The sequence below is a fragment of the Patiria miniata genome, unplaced genomic scaffold, assembly GCF_015706575.1.
Source record: "Patiria miniata isolate m_02_andy unplaced genomic scaffold, ASM1570657v1 HiC_scaffold_28, whole genome shotgun sequence".
Lineage (NCBI taxonomy): Eukaryota > Metazoa > Echinodermata > Asteroidea > Valvatida > Asterinidae > Patiria > Patiria miniata.
In genome coordinates, this window is record NW_024037067.1 from 2059775 (window position 1) to 2087033 (window position 27259).

The 27259-nt window shown below is 39.9% G+C and overlaps 1 protein-coding gene across 3 annotated transcripts; it reads left to right on the top strand.

Moving 5' to 3' along the window:
* Window positions 1–20645, top strand: LOC119734858 (TGF-beta-activated kinase 1 and MAP3K7-binding protein 1-like). 3 transcript variants are annotated; one of them, XM_038208456.1, is made up of 7 exons: window positions 1–384; window positions 5052–5121; window positions 9162–9298; window positions 14077–14320; window positions 16259–16397; window positions 17788–18013; window positions 19040–20645. In XM_038208456.1, the coding sequence occupies exons 2-7, from the start codon at window positions 5104–5106 to the stop codon at window positions 19884–19886; spliced, it is 1611 nt and encodes a 536-aa protein (XP_038064384.1). In that variant the 5' UTR covers window positions 1–384; window positions 5052–5103; the 3' UTR covers window positions 19887–20645. The 3 variants fall into 3 exon arrangements, with proteins under 3 accessions (XP_038064384.1, XP_038064383.1, XP_038064385.1); XM_038208455.1 differs by lacking the exon at window positions 5052–5121; XM_038208457.1 differs by lacking the exons at window positions 1–384; window positions 5052–5121 and having other exon boundaries at window positions 9223–9298; window positions 14058–14320.
* Window positions 20646–27259: the final 6614 nt, after the last annotated feature.

Below are 27259 nucleotides of genomic sequence, written 5' to 3' on the forward strand. Positions count from 1 at the left end.
TTTCTTAAATAAAATAAGAACACTGCATGCAGTGTTGATTGTCGATGTTGGCCACTCCATAAAGAATCGATTCTTTCCAACAACTTTATTCAAACGATGATATATATATTTTTTAAAAATCAATGCTCAAACGTGATCAAAGAGTCGATATTTTCTTTACGAAGGTGTCAGTACAATAATCGATGATTGTTGACGTTCTGTGAAACATCCGGGATATTGCCTATGTACAACATTAACAAGATGGCTGCGCCCATATTCTCAATTCCCGTCAAAACATTTGCTTGTGAGTAGCCTAGTACTACTGGCCTAAATACGATTAAGGATTTAGCCATGGCGACCCCACGTCCACGGAAGAACATTCTATCGTCATCGTCAGTCTCTCAGGTAAATAAAATTGTCACTTAAGGCATCATATTACTCTACGAATCGCCTTTTTTAACATTTTGGGTAGCCCCACTTGTGAGTTGTGTTAGCCCCACTGTGTGGCCGTCGGTATGCTGCGCTGAACCTTTGGCCACACACCGTGGTACCGCGCGCTACTGAGGACGAAGTTTTCATAAAAATTCAGGGCAGTTTCTTACATTCTCAGTTTCTTACTTTCTTATGGTTGTATTCTATGATGTCTCACCTGTCACTTCTGGGATGCTTAGGTCTAATGTAGCCCCATAAATGTGGCCTATTTACTGGACTGCCTCCGTAAACATAGGCCACACATCCACATGTACAAAAATCGTGTCGACGGAGCCAAATTTTGATTTTCACATTTAGGCTTAGTTTGTAGGGTTTTTTTGCTTTAGAAGCATACTCACCCTCTTTACAGGCTAATCAGAAAGTGCTGCCTTTTTCAGATGTCTAATTTTTGTGAAATTTCATGTTGAAATTTTGATACGCAAACGTGTAAAAATGAATCTGGAAATTTCACGAAAAATATACATCTGAAAAAGGCAGCACTTTCTGATTAGCCTATAAAGAGGGTGAGTATGCTTCTAAAGCAAAAAAAACCTACAAACTAAGCCTAAATGTGAAAATCAAAATTTGGCTCCGTCGACACGATTTTTGTACATGTGGATGTGTGGCCTATGTTTACGGAGGCAGTCCAGTAAATAGGCCACATTTATGGGGCTAGGTCTAATGATGTTCCATTTTCCGAGATATTCTTCAATCTTTCTGGAGCCCATATGCACTCGTGAAACGTCTGGTGGTGGCAGCCATTTAGAATGTGACAAGAGATGACCTCAAGCTGTGACGTCGCGTTTATGCAAATTGCTTGTCGAGCGCGCGAGGGCGCGAGTTGCAAATGCGACGGCTGTTTTCTGTGCCGTAGATCCTGAATAGAGATAGCTGGAGTTACCCAGCCCTGAGTTTTATCATTGGGTTGTCTATTAGGGCTGGAGCGCATTTTTCTCAAAACTTGTAGTATTTGCAAAAAAATTTTGGAAAATGTTCAATTTTGTCCCCGTTACACACTAATTGCAACTGCAACTCACCCCAAACTTGCCTGGAATAACCATTACACAGGTCCTTGAAGTAAAAAACGATCCACGATGAAGATTCAGCCTACAATTGCAGTGAAAACAGGAGGAATAACCGCTAACCTGACAACCTTTCAGGCATGGCCAGGACTGCTATTGGTTTGTGCACAAAAAAAATTGTGTACAATGAATGGCGGTCGATTAACAGGCAGAGAGAGTGATCGCTGTCAACTACTCGGTTTTGCCGGCTGCGCTGGCGTTGGCGCGTGACGTCACGCGGAAGCGTAACACCCGACGACTGTTTCATGCACTAGTATAAGGTTTACCACTCGCATCACAGCTTTGGTACTGGAACCGCAACCAATAGTGCATGAAACAGTCATCGGGTGTTACGCTTCCGCGTGACGTCACGCGCCAACGCCAGCGCAGCCGGCAAAAACGAGTAGTTGACAGCGATCGCTCTCTCTGCCTGTTAATCGACCGCCATTCATTGTACACAATTTTTTTTGTGCACAAACCAATAGCAGTCCTGGCCATGCCTGAAAGGTTGTCAGGTTAGCGGTTATTCCTCCTGTTTTCACTGCAATTGTAGGCTGAATCTTCATCGTGGATCGTTTTTTACTTCAAGGACCTGTGTAATGCTATTCCAGGCAAGTTTGGGGTGAGTTGCAGTTGCAGTTAGTGTGTAACGGGGACAAAATTGAACATTTTCCAAATTTTTTTTGCAAATACTACAAGTTACGAGAAAAATGCGCTCCAGCCCTAATAGACAACCCAATGATAAAACTCAGGGCTGGGTAACTCCAGCTAAATAGAGATCGGTGCACGTGGCCCCCTGACGATAAATGAATGGTACAGGAAACAGCCGTCGCATTTGCAACTCGCACCCTCGCTCGACAAGCAATTTGCATACACGCGACGTCACAGCTTGAGGTCATCTCTTGTCCCATTCAAAATGGCTGCCATCACCAGACGTTTCACGAGTGCATATGGACTCCAGAAAGATTGAAGAATATCTCGGAAAATGGAACATCATTAGACCTAAGCATCCCAGAAGTGACAGGTGAGACATCATAGAATACAACCATAAGAAAGTAAGAAACTGAGAATGTAAGAAACTGCCCTGAATTTTTATGAAAACTTCGTCCTCAGTAGCGCGCGGTACCACGGTGTGTGGCCAAAGGTTCAGCGCAGCATACCGACGGCCACACTAGTGGGGCTAGAGTTGTGTGGCCTCGGTATTGCTGCACTGTACGTAAGGCCACACGCCTGGTTTTCCAACCTACTGAGGAGTTTAGTCCAAAGCCTGGCGCACCTTTTTTTGGCAATTTTTTTTACACACCACTGCATAAGGTTGTATTCTATGATGCCTTATCTTTTGCCCTCCGGTAGCCCCATAAATGTGGCCTATTTACTGGACTGCCTCCGTAAACATAGGCCACACATCCACATGTAGAAAAATCGTGTCGACGGAGCCAAATTTTGATTTTCACATTTAGGCTTAGTTTGTAGGGTTTTTTTGCTTTAGAAGCATACTCACCCTCTTTATAGGCTAATCAGAAAGTGCTGCCTTTTTCAGATGTATATTTTTCGTGAAATTTCCAGATTCATTTTTACACGTTTGTGTATCAAAATTTCAACATGAAATTTCACAAAAATTAGACATCTGAAAAAGGCAGCACTTTCTGATTAGCCTGTAAAGAGGGTGAGTATGCTTCTAAAGCAAAAAAACCCTACAAACTAAGCCTAAATGTGAAAATCAAAATTTGGCTCCGTCGACACAATTTTTCTACATGTGGATGTGTGGCCTATGTTTACGGAGGCAGTCCAGTAAATAGGCCACATTTATGGGGCTAGCCCTCCGGGTACTAAGGTAACGTTTCTTCAAATTTTTAGAGAAATTTAGACATCTTTCTGGAGTCCTCATGTGCAAGTTTCGGACTAAACTTCTTTCTTTCTTTCATACAAACATTTATTTCAATATTGCTGACACAAAATGCACAATGAGTCTATTTAAAAATAACATTAATGAGAAACTGAGTAAGGAACAAATAATATTTATATAACCAACAAATAATGTAATAATCCACAAAAACTACGGCTCATTAACAAATAATAAATTATAAAAACAGCAATATGGTGGCATGCGCAGAAGCCGAAGGCTTATATTGCCATGCCAGTACAAACAAACACAAACAATTTACAAACATGAGTGGACAAACAAGAAACAAAGACAAGAACAATTATCTGAATTTTCTGCTGATTGTAAATGAAATAAAATGAAGTGTGCCTGCCTAACTTGGAGCGAAAAGAAGAAGAGAAAAAAACAGAAAACAGCAGTCGGGAGGAGGAAATTTGCACAGTGGCGAGAGAATAGCTACGCTATGTAATGGGAAATCAGTTCCGCTTTGAAGGAGTTCTTAAAGCGGCCCACAGACGACTGTGTGTTCACCGTCCAGCTGATGTCATTCCAGAGACGTGGCCCGTGAAATCGAATTGTGTTCATGGAGTATGATGTGCGAGTGAAAGGAACATAAAGTTTGTTAGATGATCTTGTGCTATGGCCATGGATGTTGTGAACAGCTAAAAAAAAGGATGAAAATATCTGGAGAAGTTTGTTAATATACCGGTACATGAATATTCCCGTTTGAAGTTTGTTAATGTCTTCGAGAGTTAGTGTATTCAGATGGGCAAAAAGAGGTGCACTATGTTCCCTGGGAGAAGAGAGGGTGCAGATTCTAATGGCTCGTTTTTGGATGGTAATAACAGAATACAGTTGACTATTACTAGAGCGCGCCCAGACAATGTTGGAGTAATTGAGATAAGGAAGAATGAGAGTATTGTAGATAGAGAGTAAGATAGAGGGGGGAAGAAACGATCGAAGTTTGGAGAGAACACCAGTGTGCCTAGAAGTGATTTTAGTAATAGAAGAGATATGGTCATTCCAAGTAAATTGGGAAACCAGACGTGTGGCCTAACGTACAGCGCAGCAATACAGAGGCCACACAAGTGGGGTTACATTTGGGGATTTGGTAGGGTGGTCGGCACTGTTGGGTTTTTTAGGGCGATCGTGTAGTGTAGGGCCCAGATCCTATAAGGAAACAAAATCCACTTTAAAATTATTGGACCTACCAAACTAGTTGGCGACATTCTCAATAAACAGGTATGTCATAGATGGAGGGCAGGTTTTTTATTTTTGAGCGAAATTTGGGGGTAAAATGACGATGATAGCGCGGTGACAACACGCGACCCGAAAATAAAGATGGCGATCATAACTGCACTATGAATGTATGAAAACCGGCCAACTTCGGCTGCCGTTCCAGTACCGCAGCTGTGATGCGAGTGGTAAACCTCATAGTTAGTGCATGAAACAGTCGTCGGGTGTTAGGCTTCCGCGTGACGTCATGCGCCAGCAGCCAGCTAGCAAGAGCGACTGGTTTGTGTGCTGTGCATGGTAATAGACCGCGCATTGCCATTCCTTAATTGTACACGCAGTTTGTTTGTGCACAAATCTAGCTCCGGGCATCATCATGGCCACACGGTTGTTGGTTATGCCTCCTTTTTTCACTGCAATTGTAGGTTGAATCTTCATCACGGATCGTTTTTTACTTCAAGGACCTGTGAAGTGGTTATGCCAGGCAAAGTTTGGGTGAGTTCCAGTTGAAATTAGTGTGTTACGGGGACAAAATTGCACATTTTCTAATTTTTTGGGGGGACCTGCCAATGCTGCAGGTGAAAAACTTCCTCCAGCCCTAAATGACAACCCAATGATAAAATTTAGGGCTGGGTAACTCCAGCTACATGTAATTGTAAAGGTGATTTTTGAGCAATAAAACACAGATTTGACTCTAATTTGATCAAAACAAAACAGGGGCCCTACACTTCACGATCGCCAATATTACAAACTTGGTATCATTGGAAAGAGCTTCCAAAAGGAAAACTAATGGTGCCAATTATAAGTTTATATCTTAAGGTAGGGTGAAGTTATAGTCCATTAACCCTAACCCACCTCACTCCTCCAAAATCCTCCTGGCGGTTTTGGAGGATTCTAGAGGATTGAGGATGAATGGTGATTGAATCAAATGAGGATTCTGGAGGATTGAGGATGAATGGTGATTGAAGCACATGAGGATTTTGGAGGATTGAGGATGAATGGTGAATGAAGCACAAGAGGATTTTGGAGGATTGAGGATGAATGCATTTTGAGGCAGGACTGTCTGATGATTTTGAAGGATTTGGCGTTGGTTATCCTTTATTTAAACACGAGTGCAAAATTTTGGGATGAGGAGGATTTTGGAGGATTGAGGACGAATGCATTTTGAGGCAGGACTGTCTGACAATTTTGAAAAATTTAGGCGGAGTTGAAAAATTTTGGAGGATTTGGAGGATTGAGGATGGTTGTAAGCAACAAGGGCCTAGGGGGTTAGGGTTAAAGGGGCATGTCTAACCCTAATTATTCCGCCGGCATGGTGCGGGGTGTAAAATGAAAAAAAACAAAAAAACTCCAAGTCACCTCAAAATATTTGAGAAAGGTTTGGAAAACATTTTCAAGTTCATTCAGATGAGATCATATTATCTTAAATTAGTATTCTCAGGTCCCCTTTATGGTGGTCCTTTAATAGCTGCTATGTGTACATGTATTGGAGCTGTCATATTTGAGGTTGAACCAGGATGAGAATCCAGGGAACTAAAATAGGAATGCATGGAAACCTTGCATTGACATTCACCCAACTGTGTGTTGAAAGTATTATAAGGCCCCCAAAAAGGGTTTTTAACTTTTAGCAAAAGTATATCTGTAAAGTATGGAAGTATTTGATGACAGACAACATTTCTTCATTATGTAGGTTCCAGTGGGAACTAACTTTATTTTGTCCCCTTTGTTTGGCCTTATGCAGAGATGGATATTAAAAAATAACAAAAAAACATTGAATCTTAATTGTTCTTAATTATACTCAGACCAGTCGGGTTAGACTCTGGACTAGACATATTGAGGAACTAGAAGTCTAGGGCAAAATAGCAAAAACAAAAATAAGCTAATTTTAATATGTTTAAATGCAAATTTAGTTCAAGTTTGGAAAATATTCAGAAACAGTTGAAATATTACTATATTATTTTTTTTTAGCAGAATGGCATATTTTAATAATGTTAATTTCCCCAATAAAGCAATCCACCAAAATTTACCCCAGTAATCACAGCATTATAATATTATTGCTTCATGCATGCATAAAGCATGGAGGAAGAAATAGGCAGCCATTGTGACACTGCTGCGCGCCATATTTTAATCACCTTGCTGAAGGCACCCCGACAACAAAACCCCCCACCATCAAAAAGCGTCACGGGCAACGTAACAAAAAAACTAGTCACACAAACTACTCCTGACATTCCACCCTTTCAGAAACTACCCCTTATATAGTCTTTCATGAACTCCTCACGTGAGATTTTTAACGATTTTGCGGCCCAAAAATCATGACAATCTGTACCTTTATTTCGTCGGAAAAAATCTCCAAAATCAGAAGACAAAAAAAAACCGAGTATAACCTGTTCTTGGTATGAGTTGAAAGAGATTTTCTTTGGCTTTACGATGATGTCATTTCTATTTTGGTCCAACGAAATCTAGGCAAATCTCGCCACAAAAGGCAAGTGAATGTCACGTGCTAAAAATGTTTAAAAAGGCGATTCGTAGAGTCCTACTCGGACTATACTTTTTACTAGCTTTTTTGGAGGTCTTTGTTGTTATGTTAGTGTAACTAAAAACTAACGCTAATTTTGGTTGGGCCCCTTGCTGGAGGCTATTTTAAAATGTATTTTCTACATTTGTTTTTGATGTGGTTTTGTAGGGGGGAAAAATGAAATAATCCTTTTGGAAAGAATTTTGCAACCTGACGCCACTTTTTTCTTCATAAATCATCTCCATAAGGGTCAGTCATTGCAAAAAAAAGGTTGATAAAATAAGGCATGAATCTGGGATTGAGAAACATTTCCATCAGGATGCAACATTCTTTCCAACATTAATATTATACAAGTTTGGATTTCGTCAGAATCTGCAAACCAAAGAAAAATGGATTTAAACCAGGGATTTGTGAGACACTGAAATGTGTACGTTTGAATGCAGAGTAGACCCGTGAACGTGGCGTCAATAACAACGCCATGCGTAATTGTGATATGAAACCCTTCGATGTGCTCAAAATTTTCAACCAGAACGTCATTTGTCCCATTGTATTAAGTACTTGCATGTGAAGAATACAATCGGCGTATCAATCAACATTCCAAATAAATTCCACTTTTTGGAGAGAGAATTTACAACTTTTGATCTTATCACAAGGGTCTCTGGTACCCCGACTCCTGTATGCACAAAATGATAGGAGCCCGCTGAGTACCTGTTAGCTCTGCAGAACGCTGCATATGATTAGAAGGTTCTTGTTTTGCCTGATCGATCAACAGCTGTTTCATGTCACAGCCAACATAGACAACGTTTTAGACAAGTTTCCAGTCTTCTCATCGTGCCGTGCTATGAGATTAAAGCCAGAGTCCATCATTTGCAGCTATCCAAAAAGTAACTGGCGTAATTATTGTTGAAAAACATACTTGGTTGAAAGATAGTAAGGGGACTAAACTCCCTGTGAAATTATTCTTTCTGGCAAGCTGTCATTTTGAAGAAATCAACGAAAGAAGGCCTTTCCAACGGTGCGTCTTAAGAAGCACTGTTGGAAATTTCCGTTAGTAATTCGTTTTTTTTATTCGGCGAAGCATGCGCAAGCATTGACACGATGCACACGCGCGCGTGGTTGCTATAATTCGTCTGATCGGTGCGCGACATCGTGTAGCTGCAATCGGTTCAGTGAGAACGTGTCTCGGACGCTGAATTCAGGCCCAGTTCAAAACATGATTCAGCAACTTTTGATTTGAAATCGAGGTCCTAGAATGTTGTTTTTCTCGAAATATACGGCTGAAGCTGAGCTGAAACTTCATCAGGTTAGTTGTTCAGCACCCTTCTTTAGATTTTGAGCAGTTTTGTTGCTTCAAATGAACAAAATGCACAAATTACAAATGATGGATTATATTACGTGAGACCCAAAGAGGGAAATGAGTCTCACGTAATCAATTAATCTCATAGCACAGCGCGATGAGAGGACTGGAAACTTGTCTAAAACATTGTCTATTTGGCTGCGACATGAAATAGCTGTCAATCGATCAGACAAAACAAGAACTGTTGTCAAAACTTGTCAGGCTCTTCCGCCAACAGACACTGGTCCCAACTGACTGGACTGCACCCCAAGAAAAACTGACAAGCATTTCAAGCTTCAGTAATCATGGCACTGAACTATTGGCACAAATCCCTGCACAATCCAGAAATAAGTACACAATGTACACACTGTACACAACACATACTGTTCCTCGTAAGTTGTGGCTCATTCAGCTAGCTGTGAAAAGAAAAGACTGCAATAAATGGGCACTGTTGAATATTCAATTGGCCTAAACTATTAGCCAATCAGAATGAGGACAAAATATACACACAGACTGCTTTTAAAGGAAAACTTTATTCATGATAAGGAACAACTTGCACAAATTTACTGGTACAGTAAAATTGTACAGTTCAAACGTGACATGCAGAAAAGGCATTGTACTTAATATTGTGTGAACAAAAACTCTATTTCCTATGTTGTTTGTTTTCATATTGATATGTTACAGTCTCCTGCACCAAGCTGGACCGATGATCTTCCAGTCTGTCATTTGTCTGGCATTGGCTTCTCAACCAATCAGATTTATCGACAAGATGGTGCTAGGGAGGAAGAACATGAGTTTGAGGATCGCTTCTTCCATTTTAGGTGAGAATTCCAGAACTGCATTCTCTAGAATGTCTGATTGGATGGGGCGTGGCCATTCTTATTTCTATGTACATGTAAAGGCCAGCTCAACTAAAACCTTAGTTGAATAGTTTTGATTTGGCACTGGCTCAGGTCAAGTGGCATGGAGTTACTTGGCTCAATTTCATGTCTCTTTTTTTGCAGAAAATGTTGCTTTGCCAATAATATTTGAGGCTTTGCATGGTGGAGTATCAGTATCCTTTCTGTTTGCGGTAGCACCATGTGGTAATAGCCAGAGTCGCTCAGTTGATATTTACCGTAATTTTCGGAATATTGATTTTGCCCATGAACATGTTTACTGCGGCTTATGTTGTTTTGGTCAATTCCTGGGACAATTTTTTAAGGATTTGAAATAAGTGGTGATTCGACTTGACTCGATGTCCTAATGAGCAGACTGGACTCGGGTGACTGGGAGCAAACCTGACTCAATGAGTTCCTCCTCAGTGGTACAGAATGGGGCATGGGGATGAACGCCTCCCATTAAAATGGATCATCTCTAAGTTAATTCCCCCCCCCCCCCCCCCCCCGGACTGGAAATTTGGCAAATTGAGAAAATAATGGCATTCTTACGTGTCAGTCCTATAAGTTACCATGGTTATGGACCGGTCAACATGGCTTACATAGCCACGGTTCCTTTATATTCTCTGGACTTTCAACATGTTCAAAATCCCGGTCGGAACCCTTCCACTTATACTCCCGAAATTTAACAAGTACTGTTTGTTGATATTTATCCTTGAACTTCCAAGGGCATCTATAGCTAGGATCTGTCATTCCAAAGAAGTTCGAGGGAAAATGGAGCACATACAAATGTGTTCTGTAGACATTTTTCGAAAGTCCAGCGTTATGAACAGAGCGTGGCTATGTATATAACAACGTTTACGGGTCTACCATGGTTAACGCTTTCCGTGACTCGTAACAACACACACGAAAGAACATCCGCTGAATGTCAGTACATCAATGGCCACTGCTTGTCCTCAACCTGTATCAAGAAAATGCAAAAGTAGAAAAAAATTGGCCTAATTAAACTTATTTTTATGTATACTTTATTTATAAAAATCAACAAAGCAAAATTTCAAACAGCATTTGCTTAATTTTTTTTTTCCATGTGAAATGTCCAGTGGGGGCGATGGGTGAGGGGTTAGATTAGTTTATGGGGGTATTAAGGGCCCCCACCCACGCCCCTCCCCCTTGGCAACACCGCTGGCAACGGCTACACTGTGCCAACCATAGACATATAATAAAACCTAGACACGACATTTGCTATTGCGCCTGTGAGCAAAATGCTGTGCATATAGAATAACTAGGAAGTATGTGCGTAAGTCGAAGCCATATGCATGACATTTGCGCATCGCGTAATTAAGCCGCGTGACGCAGCCCATTTTGCTCACAGAATTTACAACGTAAAAGCAGATAATGGTGTGTCTAGGTTTTATTACATGTCTATGGTGCCAACATAGAGCTAACGTCTATGCATGACCCTATGGCATGGCGCGTTGCATGCCTGTTTTATATTACACAGAATGAGAGTAAAATCAGGTTTGCTAACTCACCTTCAACGGTATTGGAGAGACAAAGGACCATTCTTCACCCTGAAACTAGACATTTCCTTGGATTAACTTGAAGATTATCAGTTTGAGGCCCCTAAAAATCCCCTCGAAGTCGACAATGAAGCATTCAAAACCAAAAAATATACGCTGCCTTTCGGCACTGCCGCAAGCACAATATGAGCTTAAAAATGGCCGATTCAACAGCAAATGTAATGCCCAGATCACAACCCACAACTACAGTGCAGTAGGTAATGAATATTCATGATTCTTCTCATATTACTATTCATTTTCTCTCAAGAAGCCCCTCCTAAATTATACATAATTGCATATCCTGTCCACCAACAGAGGGTGGGCTTCAGGAAGGAAATATTGCGCACGCATACAAGTTACAACCGCATTTGGCGTTGGAAACAGTGGTGAGGCATGCAACTTTTCCTGAGATCTGCTGATTTCCTCGTTTTTTACCCCTCAGTCGAGAGGCTCGAGGGGTATTGTCATCGCCTAGGGCGTCCGGCCGTCCGTCGGAATGGCCGTTCTGACCAGACCACCCTTGTGGGGTGATGTTCCTTTCAGGACACATCACCCCACTTTTTACACAATGGAAAAACATCACCCCAGAAGGGAATCTTTAGAAAAAGGGATAATGGGAACACAATGCTATCACCCCACAAGTCCGTCTGGCTAGAACGTCCGTCCGTCCGTATGTCAGTGCGGACGTCCGGGCAGCTTAGTTTCCGGATGATAACTTGAGTTAGAAATGTTCTTTTGGATTGTAACTTCGGTAGGGGGTTGCCCTTGGGAGTAGGCAAGTTGGGATTGGTTTTGAGGTCAAAAGGTCAAAGGTCAAGGTCACCGTGGTGAGTTAAATATAAATAGTTTAAGGATGATAACTTCAGTTAGAAATCAGATTTTGGTGTCAAACTTTGGTAGAGGGTTGCCCTTGGGAGTAGGCAAGTTGGGGTTGGTTTTGGGGTCAAAAGGTCAAAGGTCAAGGTCACCATGGTGAGTTAAAGGTAAATGGTTTCCGGATGATAACTTGAGTTAGAAATGTTGTTTGGGGTTGTAACTTTGGTAGATGGTTGCCCTTAGGAGTAGGCAAGTTGGGATTGGTTTTGGGGTCAAAAGGTCAAAGGTCAAGGTCACCGTGGTGAGTTAAATGTAAATGGTTTCCGGATGATAACTTGAGTAAGAAATGAGATTTTGGTGTTTGACTTAGGTAGGGGGTTGCCCTTGGGTACAGGCAAGTTGGGATTGGTTTTGGGGTCAAAAGGTCAAAGGTCAAGGTCACCGTGGTGAGTAACATGTAAATGGTTCTGAATGATAACTTGAGTTAGACATGAAATATTGGGGTCTATCTTCAGTAGGGGGTTTCCCATTGGTACAGGCATGTTGGGACTGGTTCTGGGGTCAAAGGCCAAAGGTCAAGGTCACCATGTTGAGTTAATGGTTTCCGGACGATAACTTGACTCTGGCTGAGGGGTTTCAACAGCAACGCTGTTATTTTTTTACTTCTCATGAATGCCATTACAAATTGACAAATACTGTACAGAGTCTCCTGTGGCTTGGAGTTTCCTCGTTTTTTCCCCTAAATTCCCAGTTGCATGCGTGTGATAAGAACTTGTCCTGCTTATTATCAACTTTCGCTTGATAGTTTTAGTTCTGATCAGAACAGTCCTGCTTTAAGTTCTAAAAGAACTGGTCTTTTGACGATGACTAGAGCACGCTAGTCGAAACGTTGAGTTATTTTAGAACTTAAAGGGGATGTACATGTACAACATTTGCTTTTGCTGCAATTTTCAGAAATAAATGAATTTGGAGGATCAGTATGTTATAGCAAATATTGTTAAAAGGGACTTGTTTCACGTTTTGGGCTTGTACATGTACATGTACATGTAGATGCTGGAAAAACCAAGAAAACCAATCATATTCCTGTAGTCTGGTTCCTGATCCCACTTAAGATGAATCGGAGCAATTTATAGACTTTGGGGATTTGTAAGTCAGAGAATCAGTTTAGAAGGCTTGTACCCCTTCACAGGTGTGTAATCAATTGCAAAGAAATTGGAGAATAACTAATTAGGAAAAAAAGGAGCAGTTTTTGGGGGGGAAAAAAACAATTTTCTCCAACGCACACCAGGAACCACGATTTTAACACGATTTCCCTAACAATCCAGTAAGGCATTTTGTGATAATTTGATCATTTCGTTTTGTGATGTTTGCAAATGTTGTTTCTTCCCTTTAAAGCAGGACTGTTCTTATCGGAAAGTAACTACTTAGCAAAAATTGATAATAAGCAGGACAAGTTCTTATCAGAACTAAATATCTACTGAGCAACAGTAGTTATTACCACATGGTGTTACCGCAAACCGAAAGGTTGCTTTGCCAACTTTGTTATGAACCATTCATAGACAATATACCAGTGATGTAGTCAAGTCCACCTCATCCGAGTCCGAGCCGAGCCGAGTCCATGAAGGCTCGAATCCGAGCCAAGCCCGAGTCCATTTTTGTCCCAAGTCTGGCCCAAGTCCGAGTCCAAATTTTCAAGTCCAAATTTTCAAGACCGAGTCCAGTCGCATAAGGTTTTTATAGCAGAACACATAAATATATATTTAAAGAATAGAACAATGCTATGTTCATGAAGAAAACTTCAATACTTGTGACAAATCGTAACAAGTGCAGTGTTGTAGTCAAGTTCATCACAGGTCCATCAAAAGTAACACCATATCACTGCCATATCACAAGTCCAGTCTCAAGTAACGGGGGATAAACAATGACAAAGGAATGTTGTCACAGTTATATAGTTTGTGACTGAGTGATTTGTGATGGACTTTTGATGTAGTGGACAATGACGTACACGTATCGCTGTACATGTACTTGTATTTACTGTCGGACTCGATTCGAATTCGACAGGTAGTCTGAGTCAGCCATTGGCCGAGTCCCAGCCAAGTCGAGTCCCGAGTAAAAAAAAAATGGACCCTAGTCTGGACTCAAGTCCGGACTTGAGTCCTCCATCACTGCAATATACACGTATGTCATACGACATTGACAGTGTGGTTGGTTACTGAGCTTTGCAAAGTCAAACCTTCTTTGTGCTTAGCAGGCTCTGAATTGGCCCTTTATATCTTCATATCAAAGGTAAAGAGTTATTACAACAAGCAATTATTTTGAAAGGATAGTTTCTTTGAACTTGACCAGGGCGTATGAGGTTGAGTGCTACTTGTATGGCATCTTTGATGGGCATGACGGGATGCATGTTGCAGACTTTGCCCGTCTTCGCTTACCGGCGGAGCTGCTTCTAGGACAGTTACTGGATGTCACTGATGATGCAGCGGTCAAGGACATCCTCCATCGTGCCTTCCACACCGTGGAGAGAAGCTACTTTGAGACTATTGACGAGGTTTTGGCTGAAAGAACAAATCTAAAGTTGCAGTTGCCAGAGGTATGGTTCAGGCTTGATGTTGTCAAAAGTATCAAAGCTATTCTTGGGCCTGCCACAAGCAATGAACATTGTTTTTCATTCATTGAATGGTGACCCGCTATTATTGTAGTCTTTCATGTGTGGGTTTGTCCACTGTAAAAGCCTGAGATTCCGTTGATTTTTAACACATGGACATCAAAATACTATTATATATATACACAGGGTAAATCAAAAAAACAAATCCCAAATGTCGGGACCATTGTTTTAGTGAAGTTCTTCATGCAGCACTTTTAAAATCTAGGACATGAAAGCCCAACTCATAAGCTTTCTTTTAGTACAAGAATCATTCAAATTACACATGTACTTTTCAAGTTACGTAATTTGAAACACAACCACAATTTTAAAGTTCTGTCCACGGATCACAAAAAGGTAAGTGTTCTTTCCGCAAAACGAAAACAAATCAAATAGGGCAAAACCTAATTTGAAATCACATAGGGATGTGTGTGAATTGTTTTTGTTTTGCTGAAAGAATGCACACCTTCTTTATGATCCATGGACAGAACTTTAAAACATTGGTTGTGTTTAAAATTCTGTAACTTGAAAAGTACATGAGTGATTTGAATAATTCTTGTACTAAAAGAAAGCTTATGAAATGGACTTTTGTATCCTAGATTTTGAAAGTGCTTCATGCACAACTTCACTAAAACAATTGTCCCGACATTTGGGTTTCGTTTTTTTTACTCACCCTGTATTGTCTGGGAAACAGCTACCCCTTCAATGGTAAAAATGAGAAAGTTTGCTGATTTTGATGGACCATTAGGTGAAATATTGCTTCATTGAGATGTACGTGTACATAGATTACATAGACGATAAAAAGCAGTGTGAACAGTGAAATGTCCTGTACATGCCTTCATTGTTGGGTTGTCTTTCTTTCACTCATGCCCCAAGGTTTAGGAGACCGCTGAGTTAACAATTATGTGCATTAATCTTACAGTTGTATAGAAATTGAAAAAGGAAAAGTGCTAGAGTTGGTTCTGAAAAATGATGAATATTAAAGATGTAAAGAGTTTCGGGTATTGGTTCTTAAACAATGACGAATACATGTACTTAAAGCTACAGTCCATCATTTGTAATTTGTGCATTTTGTTCGTTTGAAGCAACAAAAGAGTTCAAAATCTAATGAAGGATACTGAACAACTAACCTGATGAAGTTTCAGCTAAGCTTCAGCTGTACATTCCAAAAAAAACAGCATTCTAAGATCTCAATTTCAAATCAAAAGTTACTGAATCATGTTTTGAATTGTTTTGAATTGCAGCTATACACAACGTCGCGCACTGATCCGACGAATTACAACAACCGCGCGCGCGTGTGCGTCGTTCCAATACTTGTGCGCGCTGCGCTGAATAACAAAACGAACTACTAATTTAAATTTTCCTACGGTGCTTCTTAAGAATCACCGTTGGAAATGCCTTCTTTCGTTGATTACTTCAAAATGACAGCTTGTCAGAAAGAATAATTTCACAGGGAGTTTAGTCCCCTTACTATCTTTCAACCAAGTATGTTTTTCAACAATAATTACGCCAGTTACTTTTCGGATAGCTGCAAATGATGGACTATAGCTTTAACTCATGTATATGTAAGTTATATTTTAGTAATTAATCAAGCTTTGGACAGGAAACAATATGTCCTATTGTCCCATCCACAAAAACACCCCTTTTCGTGGGATGTCATGTCCTGTGTGATGTCATTGTGTATGTGTCTGCCCCCTGCAGACATAAACACAATGAGTTTTGTAGACAACTCTGGACATCAGGATGGGCGAGCCTTTAATTTGATCTTTTCATATTTTCAATTTCTTTAAACCTTTAATTATTGCTAGTTGAGAAAGTTTGTTACACAGTACAATTATTATCTGGAAATTGCAATTGCTCCTTTCCATCTGTTTGATCATTGTGTAGGAGCTGAATGACTATGAGCTATATCAGCAATACCCAACGGAAGTAGACAAAATACAATCCTTGGATAGTCAGATCATTGGTGGTGCTTCTGCCAACATTGCACTCATCATCTCTGGAAAACTCTATGTAGCTAATGTAGGTAAGTATCTAAGAAAGGCAGGAAAAAAAACACAACTTTGATATCTACCTGTCTGTAACTTATCATGACAGAAAACTACATATTATGTTCACATATGTATCTCAATATAATGCATCTTGTATGTATCTGAAATATGTATGTAATAAATTGGTCATTACATCTGTACACACACTGCATGGTTTTTGTCTCGCCTGAACGAAGTTCAGGAAAGAGACCATGCAATCACTATGTCTATCCGTATGTATGTATGTATGTATGTATGTATGTATGTATGTATGTATGTATGTATGTATGTTTGCACATCCGGACGTGCTTACCATGGACCACTTGTGGGGTACTCGTTCATTGTTAGAGGTACCCTGCAAGTGAAATCTTAGAAATAGGAATAAAAGGACAACAGTGCTCCTACCCCAGAACTGTCCATCCACTGGAACGGACGTATGTATGTGGTATTTGGTTAAAGTTTTTGAAAAATTGGTCTCATTTCAAAAGTTGAAGTCCAACTGGAACCAAACTCTGGTCATAGATGCAACATGGCAACCTTCATATGATAATGATGTCAAAGGTCACATACCAAGTTTAAAGGTCATCTGAGGTCAAGTTGTACAATAGCCTGAAAATGTAAAATTGGTCTCATTTCAAAAGTTGAAATCCAATTGGAACCAATCTTGAGTCACAGATGCAACATGGCAACCTTTATATGATTATGATGTCTAATGTCACATACCAAGGTCAAAGGTCATCTGAGGTCAAGTTGTTAAATAGGCTGAAAACGTAAAATTTGGGGTATCATTTGAAACAGACGAGACGTGTGGTTCGAGAACCACCTTGTTTCATTATCAGTGAAGCATTGTGGTCTGATGAAAAAAAGAGCATCAGCATTATTTTCATTAACAGCATTGGTTTATAACACTGTCAATATTTAAAGGCCATTTCAATATGTATCCAAAAACTAAATGAATTGTCAATTGATATCATACAAATATTGACCCAATATTACATTTGGTATTTTGTCATTTTCAATAAAACAGGAACTGCATATTGAAACATTTACTTTCCAACACTTCCCCCTTGCAGAAAATTAGCACATTATTATAATTTAGAACAAACAACATTCGCAGGTGTCCTAATAAAAACTTGTAGATTCATAATAAGGACTTATTGAGCTAAGCTCAAACTTTCAAATGATAGTCTCTGCTTGCGTACCTTGAATTATTTGATATCAAGCAGTGATAAGCAACAATCAATTGGGTCTTAATTGTAATCTTGTCAATTTGATTTGTAAAATCAGTTTTCCTGAATGGTTAGACTCGTGTGCAGAATGATACAGATGGGTTCAATGTTTGTGTTCAGTCTGACAGGAGACCTCTTTCCATTCAAATTCTCCCAGGTGATTCCAGAACCATCCTTTGCATCAGTGAGCCAGATGGTAGCCTATCTGTCAAGCAGCTCAGTATCGACCACACTGTCCTGAATGATGACGAGATACTGAGATTGCAACAACTTGGCCTGGATGTCAGTCAGATCAATGGCAATCAGCTGGGCAGCTCTAACACCACCAGAAAGATTGGGGATCACTCCTTGAAAGGAGGCTACAAGGAACATGTCATGCTCAGGTTGGTACAACAGGAGGACCTGTGGTGCGTTATATATCCTTCCAATTCTCTACCTGAATGTAGTGGCTCTCAAGTGATGAAATTGTATCAATGAATTATTAGTAAGGGCGCTTGAAGTTTGATTCCTAACTTGCACCACCACTGGTTCACTTCAAGGATTGCAATCAACTTTTAATTGGGTAAACATTTAGACATTTAATAAGATGGAAGTTGCGTCGGGGAGATGTCAATCATATATTTTGGTTTGCCATTTGCCAATGTATTTTTTAAACACTGTATACTCAGTGTTGTTCAAGGGCTTGCAAGAAAAAAGTTTGGTTGCAGTACCTGCTGCTACCTCAGACTTAAACCAGCCAGCAGACCCTGGAAAGCTTGGTGCTCAAGTGGTAGGACGTCTGCACTAGTAAGCAAGTCGTGGGTTCTAGTCCCACCTAGGTAAGTTTGTGATTTTTTTGTACAAGCCCTTGGATAACACAGAGTATACAGTGATAATAAAATACGTTGGCGAAGGGCAAAACCCTATATAAGTTAAACAGTTAGTGAACCTGTTACATGTAGGCACTGCTCAAACATTTAGCCAATGCCATGGGTAGTGATCCTGGTAGGAGACCTGGAGGGAGACACCAGTAGCAATGTCCCACAGAAGTTGTTTATCCTAGTGCATTTAGACTTAAACTGAAATTACCCAAATCTTCATGCACCTACTTATAGCAAAGTTAAATACATGGTAAATATTACACCAAATGCAGTATGTGGACTTGTGATGGACGTGTGAGGACTTCAACACTGTCCATCACTAGTTCTGCATTGGTGGTCCTGAAAGCCTGCCTTCATTAGTTCTTGTACTTCACTGATAGTGGCTGCACCGTCCAAGTTGAAAAATTTCAAATCATGAAGGTATTGAGATAAAACCAATAATAATAATAATAATAATAAGCATGTGTTGGCATAACAGAAGTTTGTAGGAAAAGGGTGTTTCCCACCTTCAAGACTTAACTGATGTATATATTTTGTCTGTTCTTTCAGTCTTGCACAGAGTGAACCAGTGATAGCTGAGCCTGAGGTGATTGGTGGAATACCTCTGAATGGCATGAATGGATTCATGGCCATGTTTACAGGTGGACTGCACAAATCACTGGTGGATGCCACAGCAACAACACAGGTCAACATTGACATTGCCAAAATGATTGCAGCAGAATTCAGTGTCCAGACCACACTGAGTGGCGTCACGCAGGGTGTGGTGGATAAGGTTGTGCGCATCCATCACGACACCTACTTGGAGAAGGGGCCACGCGCCAGCAAGTGTCATAAACGTGAGGACATCACGCTCTTAGTGCGCAACTTTGGATTTCCATTGGGAACCAGTGTCAGCAGTCCCATGTCACAGTTTAATCCTGTCACTGTACCATACAACCCTGGGGCTGTGAGTGCACAGAGACCCACACTGATCATCCCACCAAGGCCAGGCTTTACTGGTCCGTCATCACCTCAACCTAGCCGCATTCTCCAGCCAGACCAGATTATGCCAATCTCACCAACCATGGTACCACTCTCCATCAATGTAACAGATACAATGTCTCCAACATCCTCTCGCACCAGCACAGTCGGATCCCCTACCAGTAGTAGCGTGTCTACTCCATGCAGTAACCTGAATGACACTGATCCAAATAGCAATCAAGACTCTAGGTACAATACCAGTGACAGTGACACTCAGCGTAGTGGGGAGGAACTCTTATTGTTTCAACGCCTTCAGGTGGCCAGTCCACGCCCAACAGAACCTGATGAAGAAGGGTATATTGAACCCTATGTTGACTTCACTGAATTCAACGAAGTTTTCAATGCGGCCATAATGGATAATCTCTTGTCGCAGTGATACAGTTGCAATGTAAATATGATTTTAAATTATTTTAGTATTTAAATTGGTGCCAAGTGTCCAAAAGTGTAAATATTTCCTGTCATTTGGTCATGTTAATTACCTTGCATCCTATGATAATGTCGGTGCACTATAATGACAAGAAAAATTAAGAGGTTTTAAGTGCTGTTTTGGAACACATGAATTTAATGGTATTGTTTCAGACTGAGTTGCATTATAATTAAACTTGTAACCATTTCTTGCATAGTGTAAGATCAACTTCACTCAGTCTGTAGCTGTGACAACAAAGAAGTTGTTCATTGCACTTGTACATTTTTAAACACGGTCATCCCACACAAATGCTGGAAAGTTGTAATATACAACAACAACAAATAATAAAATACAGTTGTGTTAACAGTGGCAATTGCAAAATAATTTAAAGGCAAAAACCAAAAAACAAAAAAAACAAAAAAGGTGATTTGAAAATTCACTTTTGTATTTTTTCAAATCATTTTACAATGCTTCTTTTATGAACAAATAGTTGTATTTTTCTGATGTTGTATCATGCGGTATTGTAATTTTGAGATGATCACTATTTCAAGAAAGATGTTGGGATGACTCAATGAGAAAGCGTCAAGTTGATTATAAGAATTAAAAATTGACACTTAGAAGTCGAAGGTTGTTGAAATAATAATGTAATAGAGTGTGTACAAAAAGAAGTCGGCAAATTCACTTTAGTGATACACATGGATAATTTTTAAATCGCTTTTGATTTTTGAACCAATAATGTCCCTTTCTTTTCCTTTTTTAAATGCAAGCTCATTGAGTGCATTTGTGTTTAATTCAAATACACTCACTCTAATCATTCCTTGATTTGTTTACAGCAATGTAGCGAATCAACTGTGCTGGTATAGGCTTACCTGAACCATCTAAAGGTGTAGTCCCAATTGATCAATATTATTCCTAACGTTGATAAAAATTTACATTGAGATTTATAAAATATATCTTTTAACCCTAACCGCCCTGAATCCTCCAAAATCCTTTTTGCAAATTGGAGGAATTTGCAGGATTGAGGTTACATGGCAAAAGTGCGTTGCTGATTTCGGAGTACGCACTGTGTCAAGGTCTTGGGCCGGACCTTGTGTTGTTTATGCTCATCCGTGCATAAATTTAGTCCTTGATTATACTTGACAACCTCCGTACTGCTCCCGGATGTCACTGCCTCTGCCCTTAGCCTATTGACAGTCATAGCCGGAGGATTTTGCAGGATTCAGGCAGTGGTCACCCCTCCATGGACTATATTCAAGAAATAACGGAGGAATTTGCAGGATTGAGGCTATATGCTATTTTTCCATGGGGCCAATTGGAGGATTTTGCAGGATTGAGGCTACATCCTAGCAAAAAGGCCTAGGGAGTTAGGGTTAAAGATCTATGCAAGGCCTGATTTCTATATTCGACCTTGTTTGAAGGACCATCAATCAAACACTATAAGTTACACAAGGATCAGTGCTACCAGTTTCGAAATTAGAAGCATTTTTATGAAATATACATGCCCATGGAGAACTGTACTTTTTTTGTATGTCATACCATACATTGTACATGAAAATCACGTTTTTCATTCATACCCACACACAATGAACATGTATCTCAGCTGTATGCTATCACCTTTAAAGTGTCTTCAGTATACCATTGAACCAATGAAGTAGACTACATGTACACATGTAGATGAAATCATGTGATTTTTACCACTGATTCCATAAATTTTCTCCAAAAATACTTATCAATTTCTGGAGTTTTGTGGGCGATGGGTATTATAGGAACCTGTAAACTCCTTAGTGATGGGTGTAAGGGTGCATTAGGAGATTTAGACACATTTTTAGACATATAGTCAATATTTTGAAAGTTAAAATAAGGGAATAAATGTGTGCTCCGGAGGTTTTTATCACTTGTTTAATACCGCTTAGAGTCTGGGTGCTGATAATTACCCGAGCCGTAGACAAGGGTAATTATCAGCACCCAGACTCTAAGCGGTATTAAACAGAGTGATAAATACCGACCGAGCACATATTTATTCCCATTCATAAATACCTTATCCGTAAAAAATATCAAATAATTCGTTCAAAAAATCCCGATTTTGTTCAACAAGTTCACTTCATGCTTTTTTAAACATCCCTCTAGCAAAATAATGGAGTGTTCAGCTGGCGAGTAAGATGTAAACAACCCTTTTATTGAGATTGACGCGCGCGTAGCATGTTCTGCGCGATGTCACGCAGAATGCACCTGGGGCGTTGCGTTTTGAATTTAGAACTATAAAATTCTGTCTCGCTTGTAGTGTTGTGCATGCCTACGTGAGGATTGTGAACGTTCAACCAATGAAACGGTAAGAGGCACTGGATTTTAAGGAGTCCACATTTTATCGTGAAACTGGAAAAGTGTTTAAGACCAGCTAGCCATGTCTTTATCATCTGTTTAAGACCGGCCACGTGACGGGCTCTCGACCAATAGGAATAGCTAAACTGTCTGAGGTATTTATGAATAATCAAATAAATCTGATTTTAATTTTAAAATCTGATTTAAATCAAATAAATCTGATTTTTTTTATTTTAAAAAAAAAAATCAAAAAAATCGCCAACCCTGATTTAACCCTAAAGTATTGCAAAAATAAACTCCACGCTTTTTTTGGAAAACAATTTTCTTATCACAATAAGGCTGCCTGATGTACATACATGCACTTTATTACTTGAGTAGAACTCTAGAACAAGAACAAAGCACGTGAGCATATTGAAAGTACATTGAACAAGAAGCATTGCTGACATTCATAGATTCTTCTCAATATCGACGGGTTTTACACTTATCAACTTGATTTCGTGCTTACTCTTCACCACGAATTAATGACATTCTGAAAGTAAAAAAGGTCAGAAATTATGGAAATTTGGTTTGTGAACATTTGTACGTGCAGATTATGTACTTGAACACTGTCAGTGTGCTGATATTTTGAAGGATCATGTATTAGCTTTGCATTTGCCTTCATTTGCGCCCCTGCTGTCAATGTGAGGAAAGGTAATAACCATCTTATGCCCAGTTTGGCTGATTCTGAGCTGTGAGATGATGAGCTGTCCAAACAATGCACTGTCACTGTGGACTGTGAAAGAAAAGCTCACACGGTCCACAGGGGCATTGAATGGCCACCTCATGTCAGTACTAAATCCACCAAGTTGGCAAAAGGTTTTGAGCTTATTTTTGGAATCAATGTTGCTAAGGCATCCGTGATTGCAGGGAGGCAATAAGATATCAATGGAGAGCTGATATATCATCCTTTCGGATGCAGCCACACTCATAATTTAAAGGTACTAACCATTATTATTCATAAGGTGGAATTTGCGTCGGGGTGATGTAAATTGAATATTTGGTTTTGCCCTTCACCGACGTAATTTTCTAAACACTGTATACTCAGTGTTGTCCCGAGTAATTGTGGAAAAAAATCACTCAGGTGGGACTCGAACCCACGACCTCCTGCTTAGTACTGCAGACTCCTACCACTTGACCACCGAACTTGCCGGGATGAGCTTGCTGGTTTGAATCTGATACAGCGGCAGGTACCGCAACCAAACTAGTCATAAGATGGGAATTTCATCTAGTATTGTTGGATTACCTTTTTATTACCCTTTTTTATACACCAGCATTAATGCTTTGTTGGAGGAGTATTTCAAATACTGCTGACAAGACAAAAATCATGTTTTGTTTATCAATCAACTGAAATACTTTACACAGTCATGTATTTTTGGGGGGAGGAGAAAATGATTTTTTTTATCATGGTCGCAAAGACTCATGCATCAAGGTTGTAAGGCCTCAAAATTGTAAAACTAAGTTATTTACATGTAATTAATTATCAGCGCATTGTTGTACGTATTTCTTATCTTAAAGTGGCATAAGCCTGATTCTTCATATTTATATGTTCAATATTGATACAGTTCATCGTCCACCCAGATACGTACCTGTATGTGTAAGGCAATTCATGCCTTGCCATACAAAGATTCTGTATTTTCACACTTTAATCAAAACAACCTTTTTTTCTTCAATAAATGTACAACTCATTACGAATAATCCATTTGTGATTGAGCTTGATTAATTGGACTGTTGGAATACAACATCTCAAAGGAAATGCACACCAACAGAGTGCGTGCATGAAGTGTACTATTTGTGATGCACATATGAATAGACGCTATCAAAACGCTGTGCTTGGTGATGGCCCTCTATATATCTCTGTGCAGTGGTCTACAGAGGCTGCATTAAGTACGATTATCTTAATAAAGTCCTAAAACCAGTGGGGTATCCCTGCAACAATTTGGCTTGTTTTAACAAATGAAACCATCAGCATTACCCTCTCCCGCTTTTAACACATTTTACAAGGCCCCATTATACAAATATAGTTTGATAGTGCCTCCCTTAGATTTCTGCGGTTACCAAGTGACCAGAACAAACTGTCAACCTTTTAGTGTTACATCAGCAAATATGTTGTCACCCCTTGTGACGCCCGTGATTCCAACCCCCCCCCCCTCCCTCCCAGTCTATGTAACAGACCATGGCGAAGAGCCATGGTCTATGATCAATGGTATGTCAAGCTCTAGGTTTTATACATGTCCAGCCGTTGTATTAAAATCCACTGCATTTGAATTGACCAATCAAAAATTTAGTCCTGATTAGGGAATAATGGGTGATACTCCGAGCGAACTGAAAAATCATCGCTGGATCATATGCGTGCACGTTTCAAGTGTCAGGTTGGCTCAGTGCGGAAAGGGCATATTGTTCATCATTTTAGCAAAAAAAAACACACAAATCTGTAGCAGTTGATTTTATATTGATTTTCAAAGATTAAATATGGAAATATTTATTTGCTTGTAATATGACACTTGATGATGTCATTGTGACGTCATCGCCAGAAACCTCCCAAGCTATATTTACTCTGCTAATTATATAGCCACATCTTGATTATATCTCTCACGGTTGTTTTTTTAGCAATTGTTTAAGGTTTAAAGGTCTTTTATTCATAACTTCCGGTCTGATGACGTCATCCATTTTTTTTCGCGCACAGGTCTTTTCTGCATTAAGTTCATCATGTATGTTAGGTTTGAAGCGATTGCCGCAAATTTCGCCACATACATCAAGTGATAATGCGTTTTCGGCGTTTTTTAACTGCCGCTAGAGGGCGCTCTAACATTTGATGACGTCACCTGTAGTATGTTTGTACAGTACTGCCTAGGCAGACACTCACATCACTGAAAGCATGTTTGCATCTTCTGCCAATTTCAAATAATAAGGCACTTCCGGTTTCGACTGGAAGGAAGAGTCACGTGATTTTGCACTTAATACCAAAAATGAAGACCCTGCAATATTGTATCGATTGCCATAAAGAACAAAATCAAATCTGTAGCAGTTGATTTTACATTGATTTTCAAAGATTAAATCTGGAAATCTTTGATTGCTTGTAATACGATACTTGATCACGTCATTGTGACGTCATTACCAGAGACCTCAAGAGCTATATTAACTGTGCTGTATACAGCCAAATCTTTATTATATCTATCACGGTATATTTTCTAGCAATTTTTAGGTTTAAAGGTCTTTTTATTGTAACTTCCGGTCTGATGGAGTAATCAATTTTTTTTTCGCGCACAGGTGTTGTCTGCACTATGGTCATCATGTACATTAATTTTGAAGCGATTACCGCAAACTTCGCCACAGACATCAAGTGAAAATGCGTTATTGACGTTTTTACCTGCCGCTAGAGGGCGCTCTAACACTTCATGACGTCACCTATTACTTATTTTGAAAGGTCAATCCAGGCAGACACTTAAATCTTTAAAAGCAAGTTCAATATTTTTTTCCACTTTTAAATTATTAGGCACTTCCGGTTTCGACCGGAAGGAAGGGTCACGTGATTTTACGTGCACAGGATAAAATGAAGATCATGTATTAGTACCATGTCGATTCCCACAAATTTCAGGTTGCGGTCTCTCACGGTCGATTTTATATGGAATTTCAAAGATTAAATTTATTAAACTTTCAAGTGACGTCACATGATCAATGATGGCGTCATGATTACGTAATTGCAAAAAAAAACACATCTGCGGTGGTTTGGGCATTCATGTATTGACAAATGAAGTTCATAGCTTCATATAGTCGTGTTCCCTAACGTGGCGCACTTCGAAGCTTACCCAACTTTCCTTGTGTAGTGTTGCCAAATCTCTTTGTTGATAAACCTCAAATTCACGCAGTGAAATACTGGTACTTTTACCTTTTTAATGCTTGCTATTTAACCTCTGTGAACAATTTCGGTTTCATAAAATTTAATCCGAAATGCAAAAACGGTCGCGTCCGGAAATTGGGCACAAATTGGCAGAGTGTTCCCTAACGTGGCGCACTTGAATAAATCTCGGAAAATTCCAAATTAACATTTAAGAATTTCTGTAAACTTGATAAATTCTGATAAATCATTATTATCCTTACTTACAAACCCAGCCAGATGTTTGTCGGAAAATTATTTTCTTATTTTTCAGGGCATTTTCAAAGGGTCCACTTTGCACTTAAAAATAAAATCGGAAAATCACGCCAAAATTATTTTTTCTTTTAACTTTGTAACGGGTAAATAAACTCGCGATTTATGAACGGGAGTGTTTAGAATTATCTTTGCCTGCGTTACGGTTGTATAGCAGGCAAAATTTGTCTAATCGGTTGAGGAATGAATTCCGCGAGGCGGTGGTGCGTATAAGGGTGGAAAGGGTGTGTCAAATTTGAATATGAAAGACGTGCATAGAATGTACGTAGAACGTGTGAGGCGAAGGCGTGGGGGATCATTCTAGCTTGCGACTTCAGGTCAGTTAACACACACAAAGATGGAGCTGGGCGACATTTCAGACCTTGTGGAAGCAAACATACAGGACAACCAAGCAGTACTTTTGAGCCAGCTTGATAAGTTAATGTCTAGTAAGCTGAACAAGTTCCAGCAACAAATACAAGAGAACCAACGAGACTTGAGCGACGTGCAGGTTGCGAAGATTGAGGAAATGACTAAAGACTCGTATAAATTTCGTAAACGAGGAAATGAAGAGCAACATAAGGTCAACGTCAAGGCAATAAGGAAAATGAAGGAGGCGGATGCCATCCTCGAGGCAGACAGCGCTACCAGCTACATTGGAGAAGCAAGAGCAAAAATATCGGAAGGTATAGACATTATGCAGAAACGTCAAAAACTAATTAAGCTTGCGGATAGTTCCGATGCAGGATAGAACACCGTGGACGAATATGAGCGGAACTGCGTCGCCGAAGATTCAGACGACGAAAAGCGCATCATGAGGGCCGAAGCAAGGGCACAGCGAAAGATAAAAACAAAGGAC